This window comes from Geospiza fortis, unplaced genomic scaffold (genome assembly GCF_000277835.1).
Source record: "Geospiza fortis unplaced genomic scaffold, GeoFor_1.0 scaffold366, whole genome shotgun sequence".
Taxonomy (NCBI): Eukaryota; Metazoa; Chordata; class Aves; order Passeriformes; family Thraupidae; genus Geospiza; species Geospiza fortis.
In genome coordinates, this window is record NW_005054342.1 from 3,236,034 (window position 1) to 3,243,795 (window position 7,762).

General features: G+C 39.9%; 1 protein-coding gene across 2 annotated transcripts; it reads right to left on the reverse strand.

Moving 5' to 3' along the window:
- Positions 1–124: 124 nt before the first annotated feature.
- On the reverse strand, positions 125–7,687 carry AKAP17A (A-kinase anchoring protein 17A). 2 transcript variants are annotated; one of them, XM_031058379.1, is made up of 5 exons: positions 7,549–7,685; positions 6,467–7,209; positions 4,279–4,427; positions 3,409–3,649; positions 125–2,013 (listed from the first exon to the last, which is right to left on the reverse strand). In XM_031058379.1, exons 2-5 carry the CDS (start codon positions 7,139–7,141, stop codon positions 1,117–1,119), a joined length of 1,962 nt encoding a protein of 653 aa, XP_030914239.1. In that variant the 5' UTR covers positions 7,142–7,209; positions 7,549–7,685; the 3' UTR covers positions 125–1,116. The 2 variants fall into 2 exon arrangements, with proteins under 2 accessions (XP_030914239.1, XP_005422743.2); XM_005422686.3 differs by having other exon boundaries at positions 6,467–7,687.
- Positions 7,688–7,762: the final 75 nt, after the last annotated feature.

Genomic DNA, 7,762 nt, shown 5'->3' on the forward strand with positions numbered 1-7,762 from the left:
CCATCAAGAAGAGAACCTGAACTTCATAATTCAACTGTTATGAGTGATGCTTTCAACAAACAGGTTCTTAAGACAACACTTCTGCAGATTTTAATATACTGACACATGAAAACAGCAACTTCAGTTCACTGGAAACAGTTTTCTTTTTAATTTTACCATAAAAATGCAAAATAAACTCTTTCACTGTAACATTATAGCTTTTAATATTCCTGAGCTGCATTTTAAAAGCAAAAGTATTCTTAAACAGATTTAACAAGAGACACTGCAGCCTTACTTTTCAACAACACAAGTAAAAATAATTTAGCAAGAAGGCCCCTTTTTCAAGACAATGTTTAGCTCTTTATGTACCTGAAAAAAATGTTTCAAGTAGCCCTATGCCACCTGAAATTACAAAGCCAAATATGTCAACAAAATACCAGAACAACTTTCAACCATTTTACCACTGCTTGTTACTTCCTACACCAGGTGTGCCTCTCTTACACAGAAAGTATTATACAAAGGCATTACACGCCAGAATAATTTGAGCCACAAAGCTTGGCATCATACAGACATATGAAGGAATCAAAGCAGTTTAAAAGGTATCCTGCATAACTTTTATCATCACTTTTAAGAAAAAATATGAAAGTCCTGCTATCCATCTCAATCAATAAAAACTCTACATGATTTCATTGAACACACCAGGAAACACTTTAAATCAAATCTGTATGTAATAGCTTGTCACCTCTGAAGTTCCTATAGCTGGCACCCATGTATTTCTTAAGCCAAATTAGGTGATAAAAACTAAATACACTAAAATTAAGGTTTAGAAAACTGAAACTGAAGAAAACAGGTTGGCTTTTAGCACTTTAGGAACTTCAGCACAAGCACAAGTGATTACACCTACATTGTGGCAGAAACCTAGAAAGAGACAACAAAGGAAGGAAGGTCAAAAAAAATCAGGCATCTCTTTTTGATTTTGAGGACTAGATGCAAGCTAAGAATTGGCTGAAACAATTGTGTTTTCTATAGCAGTCACACCGATGAGGTCTGGTGTCCAATTCTGCGGCCCTTTTGTCCTACCAGAGCCTTTCAAAGGAGCCAAGGCCTCCACTAAGTACTCCTTTGCTTACTGAGTGATCACCTCCGGTGCCTTCGTCTCCTGCTCACACTTCTGCGACTCCGACTCCTTTCCCTCCTGTCCCGCCTGCGCTCCCTACTGCGCGTTCTTCTGTAGCGGGAACGTCTGGGGCTCGCGCCCCTTCGCCGAGGGCTGCGGCTCCGGCGAGGGCTGTAACTTCTGCTGGAGTGTCTGTAATACCTCCTGTCCTTCCTATGCTTTTCATCTCGGGAGCTCACATCTCTTCTGTGTCTGCTGCTCTCCCATCTACCCTTGCTCTCATCACTGTTTATGCTGCTACATGAATGGCTCTTTCTTCTCCTTGGCTCTGTTCCACGTTTGTCCTGCTCACAGGGCAAGTCCTTCTTGCAAGTGTTCTGGTCATAGCTAGAGAGGCTCTTCTGGTCCTTGTTATTGGTGGGGACACATGAAAGTACCCCCGAACCCTTTTTGTCAGAACACCTCTCAGAGTTTGTAGTATGAAGATTCTGATCTTCTTTGACATGAACTTTGTCGTGAATGTTGCCATTTAAGTACTTGCATTGAGTATTTATGCTTTCAGGGGATGCTACTTCTATTTGAGAGCCAGGAGCTAGTTTGGCTGTAACAACCTGTCCTGAGGTAGAAGTGATGCAGCTGGATGACACAGTGTGGGGAACAGCACTAGGGCCTTTCAGCACGTCAGTCTGAGATGCTTCAGCTTCTTCTTTGTTTTGATTAACTGCATCCATTTTCTTGCTCAGAAGATTGTTCAGTAGTTTCTCCCTCAGTTCCTTTTCTTTTCTCTGCAACCCCAGTGCTCTCTCCTTTTCCTCTTCCACACGTTTAAGCTCAGCCTCCTGGAGCCTCCGTCTCTCCTCTAGCTGCTGAAGACAAATCTTTTCTTCATTCTGTTCTTGCTCCAAAAGCTTTACTGTCTGAAAGACAGTCAAAGGGAAGAGTAAACAAAAAATACCTTCTCCTGTTTCCAAGTCACAACATAACACAAAGGCAGCAATGTGACAAGAAAATAAAATCTAACCAACAGAACTTAACCATCCCAAAATAAAATAGTGTTTCCTTTTTAAAGGGAAAAAAAATCAAAACAAATCAACCAATAAAACCCACTAATCTAAAACTGCTGTAAGTTGAAACCCTATTTGTCCACAGTTCTTGAGAGAAGTTTTGTCTTCATGGCTCCTCAATATAACAAAAGTAACAACGTGTGAAATCTGCACTATTGAAATACATTTATCAGGGTCAAAACTTGAAGGTTTCAGTCAAATTTAGAAATTCACTCAAATTGAAAATGTTTTAAATTTTACTGAAAATTACTTCTTTTAGATGACTGTCATCATAGATGACTTTACAATAAATCCACAAAACCAGCAAGTAATTAAATGTACAATTATAATGTAGAAACTGATTGTCATGTTGTCAGCCACTTTAAAAATTCACGATACTGGAAAAGGTTCAAACCTTTTTCTATTCTGACCTAGTCAAGGGCTTAGTATAGACCTCAGAATTCTCTAAATGAAAGAAACACAATCTCTGCTTCATCAGATAACCCTTCTATTCCACAGCTACAAAGTTAGAAGGCCTGCAAAAGGCATTTCTCCCTTCTTCTAGTATGTAACTGATCTGTGAGTTCAAAAACACTCCTGAAGTGCACTGGCATCAAGAAAAAAATCTGTGCTTTTCCACACAGCTTTTTGTTTCTACAGAAAATATTTCACATTCAGTATACCCTAATACGATTTTATCCAAGTCTTAAGCTTCAGTGTTTCAGTGAAAAAAATAACAATACTGTTAGAGAGACAGGATCTAACATTTGAAACCTTTGCTGACAGTAGTCATCCTACAGAAGAAACATTCTGTGCATTTCAAACATTGACGAATGAGAGTTCAGTCTCTGAAACTGCAATGAACAGTGAACAGAATTGCTGCAAGGCAGATGGGAAACAGCATCTAAACCAGAAGTAGAAAAGGAGTCTTGCATCTTATCCTTTGATGAAGTGAGTAGTTAGCTCACTTCATCATGGTCACATGTTCTTCTACTGGACTTAAGAAAAGCTGACAAATAATTTACAGATAAAAAATGCTATTCAGGACTATAGGTTCAACCTCACTTTCCATTTACCTACAAGTGCATATCTTACCAAGAGACAAATACTGTTCCATTGTGCTTTTCTGAAATTTTGGTCTAAGGAATAGCAGCTGCAGAGGTAGTAAACCTTGTTTAATGAACAGTGCTCCCCACCTCCTCTCAAGCCAGCAAATGGCTTTGTTCTGTTGAGTTCTTCATTAGCTTCTGACATAAGTATTTAAATTACCTTTGCTCTGCTTAGCAGTTCTGCAATTAGTCTAATGGACTGAAGATTTCTCTGAGCTAACAGGAGCTTCCTTTCTTCTAGCTTTATCTTCTCTTGAAGTTTTCTCTGTTCTTCAGCTTGAAGCTTTTCAAGTTGCTTTTTGTTCCGTCGAACTTCACGATCTTTCTGTTTCTGTTCTCTCTTGCGCAACTTCTCTTCTCTTTTTCTCTCTCTCTCATATTCTTCAAGCTCTCTCTGCTTCCTAAAAAGAGAAATATTTTTGCCTTATCTAGGAAAAGCACAATTTCAAACTCCTACTGTATGTTCAACACATTTTACACTTCAAGCAAATTTGTTTCTAAATAAGTCATGTTGATGAAGAACAAAATAAAAAACTGAACATTTTAACCCTTACTTGTGACAGCAAACAGTCATATTCTATCTATCTATTTTTAATAAGTTGGAATTCAAAGAAAAAAAATTGCTACAGCAAAGAATTGTTTTTTAAACTTTGACCAGAGATAATAACAATACATGAGGCAGCTGGGCAGAGAATTATCACAGCTGCAAGAAGAATACCAAGCAAACAAATGTGTGCAGTGGTGGTGGGGTTTTTTTCTGTGATTAGGCAGCTTCTGCTGAAGGCTAAGGGTCTCTGAAACTAGGTGGCTAAAGGCAAGACTTTTAGGAAATTGAGTATTTTGCAGGTTTAATATTTTGAACTGAACATAAGCATAAGTGGTAAACTAAACCATACTCAGCTTTAAGCGCTCCATTTTAGCTAGAGACAGCTTGTGGTTTTTTATTTTCTATTGTTTGATGGTGATATGAAGGAGCAGTTTTCTTATGCCTGATTGTTAAAACTATAACTGAACAATAAGTGGTAAATACCTTTCTTCTTCTTTTTGTTTTTCCTCAGCTTCTTTCTCTTTACGTTTTTGTTCTTCTCTCTGCTTTTCAAGCTCTTGAAGCTTTTGCCTTTCAAGTTGACGCTTCTTAATTGATGCATCACTGAGGTGTTTTGTTGAGTCAAAAGAAACCTGTACATGATACAATTGAAAGCAGTTTTAAGGAAACAGAAAAAAAAATCAAAAATTACAACCTGACAACTTTAACTTAGACCTTGGTGTAAGTACAATCAGATGTGTAAAACCTTCTTCAAAACAAAGGGAACTTCTCTGTGCCCAGCGAAAGCACCACTTATTCTAATTAGGTAATTGGGTACTAAATGCGTGCACACATGTAGCAAAATCAGATACCACTTCTATGTCTCACAACCAAAAATAAACCCTAGTGTGGCTGAGGCTCTGTCTGTCCAATGATTTCAATGTGTCAGAATGGGCACGTACAGAACTCTTAATTAATGCAAGCTGTTAGGGACTCTACAGCACTATGTAGAACTAGGTTTAAATAAAGGCCTTCCTTTCTGTCTAAAACTGTTAAATTAAATTCAGCAGAAGACATAGTTCTACAGCATTCAGCACCTGGTTCAAGCCTCTGCACCACTTCTAAAACCAAGATTCCAAATTGAGTACACTGGGCAGAAGATCCCAAGTTGTGGGAACAGAAAGAAAAGAAAGACACACACATCTGAAAAATGAGACTTCAGAGGCGCTCAGCTTCCAGGATATAGGAACACACCTTGGTCATGTCCAGCTGTGTGCTGTTACAGGACACCACCAGACATGACAGCCCTGGTGTCCTAATCTCCAATTCTGAGTGTAGGCAGGCAGGGATGTATAACACATTTCCACAGACCCATGGTCATTGAACCGTGGGGCAGAGAACAAGGAGCACAGCCTCTGCAGTTTAATCTACTCAGGCTTTACGCAAAATGATGTTTCACTAACAGACTGAGAGAACAAATAGGTACAAACAGACAAGGTGTGGTGACCTTGTATGACAGAGAGCTGCTGTCCTGACAGGGCAGCTGCCAGGAAGGCATGACCCTTCTTGCCCAGCCATACTAAATTTGGGAACCCTGATCCTCCCCTGCACGTAAATGACAGGTTGAGTTTCACCAGGTCAAGGCACAGTTTCTACCCCACAACTGACAAGCTTTGATAACAAGATAAAAGATTGCAGTATTTTACTTACACTGACTAAACTACAATTTGAATAGATATCTGCATGTTCCCACATTGCACAAAGGAATGCTCAAGGTTTTTTTCTGAAATATACTCCTTGGTTTCATGAATGACTACTGAGCATACCAAAATACATCCACAAACATTTCACTCAACCAATATGTAAATGCACAGACCACCCCTAAAAAGAGTAAGTTTTCTTGAGGCTGTGCTATCAGAGACACTACATCTGAACAGACTGCCTTGTTCCCTCCTGTCACAGCTGTGATTTCTAAGACAATGAGGTTACAGAAGATTACTTCTGGAAAACTCTGTATGTAAATATTATGAAATAAGCATAGGAAATTCACAGGAAGCTGTGCTCCAAATGAAAATTATCATTTAAATTTTTGTGGGGCCTTCCTGTATATCAGGTACACAGATGATTAACTGTGTATTTCCCAGACCAGACAGACCATATGCTACTAAGCCTGTTAGTTCTGACCTTCGACTGGTAGACCCAGCTATCAATGCAGGGACCAAATACAGACACTGTGAAATTCTCTCCCAAAACATCTCTCTGCAGTGAACGCATGAAAGAATAACGCACTTTACAGTCAATCTTCTGGTGAAATTTGTCTGAACTTGTTCTGAACTGGAATTTTAAGTGAAATCACAATTTATAAACACATACTCTTTTCTAAAGCAATTTAGAAAATTGTGTTCATAAACTTGATCCTTCCATCAGCAGTTCTCATTTCTAGAACAGTCTTGTTAAGGAAAAAAGCAAAACCTCGCTCACTTTAGTTACGTAGTCTAACAACACATTTTTCTATCAACGTTTTCCTTTGAAAATTGCATTATGTCTGTCCCATAAAGCTGCATTAATGCTGTCAATGTCACCTGTTGCCATCACTGTGGTATACAGATAAAGGCTTCAAGCACTACAGAAATAACATTTAGCTGTACTGTCCTTCATGTGGGCTCCCACACAAAAGGCTGCAGTCTCTCACCTTTATATTGCAAGCCACTGCTTTGCCATCATCGCCCTTGTACATCAGCTTCATCCCTCGCAGGGCATTCATGGCCTCGATGAACCCCGCATACTCCCGGTACTGGACATAGGCTTCAAAGTTTAAATGGCCTCCAAAGCTGAAAGTGTGAAAATTCCTGCCAGTCATCTCTTCTCTGTAAGGGTCCAGCATGGGTATGTCCACATTACGGATTTCTCCAAATTTCTGGAAAACTTTTATAAGGATTTCTTCACTTGGCTTTTCCGAGCCAGTCTCCTTTGCTGCAAACCACTTACAAGGCAAACCCTCCAGGTGAATGGTGTCTGGCCTTTCCCCAGGCAAGGTTTCGTTCATATCTTTTGCATCACGGAAAAACGAGTCCCAGTCATGTCTGGTAGGAAAGTCAATCTTGTACTCTGCAGCACGCACTTTCAAGATGTCAGAGAAGCCGCTCAGCTTTATGGTTTTGCCATCAAGGCATGCCAGAAAAGACTTAACTAAACTTTTGTTCTCAACCTCTCCTTCAAACCTAATGAAATCCATTGTGCTTTTAGATATCCGCAGAGTAGAAAACTGATGAGTTTGCACCATCCCCTTCAATCTTTCCATCACTTCCCAGTTCGAAATGGATTTTCCTGGTTGCTTCAGCTGAGGAAGTGCCACACTGATGGTCATTTTTGTAATGGGTTTAAGGTATAACCCACAGGGAGCACAGAGCTCTACAGCTTCTGATGTATCATGAACTATTGTTGCAGCAGCCATAGCAAAGAAAAAGCATAGGATAAAAAATAAAAGATGCAAGTTTAAGTTGCAGGCCAACAGTAGTCAAATAAAATAGCCCTTATGCATAAATAATTTAATTCTTTGGCGATTTAACCATTCCCAAGTTAAAACGATGTCTCTTAACACAAGAGTGAATTAGATAATTAAAACCGAGTAGTACAAACATCTTAAATTACTTTACAACCACTAGAACCTATAAGTAATTAAATCTCTGTAAGGCCACTGAATAGAAAACTAGAAGCTGATGACAGTCTTAGGAATACATGAGGTTGGTATGTGATTGCTCAGAAAGCAGCTACCCTTTCTCAGGAGGGAAGGGACTGGCGGCGCGATGTCACACCGCTCCCAAATCTACTTAACACCCAGTGAACCCCAGCAGGCTGGCGCCGAGGCGGATCTCACGTTCTCCGGAAGGAAGACCTGGAAAGTGTCTGCAACGAGAGAAAAGCGTCCCTTTTATTTAAAAGCCCGAAGCCCCACCGCCCCTCCCTGCCGGCAGCGCCGAGCACGCTC

Bases quoted from the DNA above. Each gene is read 5' to 3' on its own strand.
- AKAP17A (XM_005422686.3), bottom strand. From the start codon at position 7,228: ATGGCTGCTGCAACAATAGTTCATGATACATCAGAAGCTGTAGAGCTC. The intron at 4,428-6,466 runs GTGAGAGACTGC...TATCATGTACAG, and splicing joins CAGTGGCTTGCAATATAAAG to GTTTCTTTTGACTCAACAAA. The intron at 2,014-3,408 runs GTAATTTAAATA...ACTGTCTTTCAG, and splicing joins AACTGCTAAGCAGAGCAAAG to ACAGTAAAGCTTTTGGAGCA.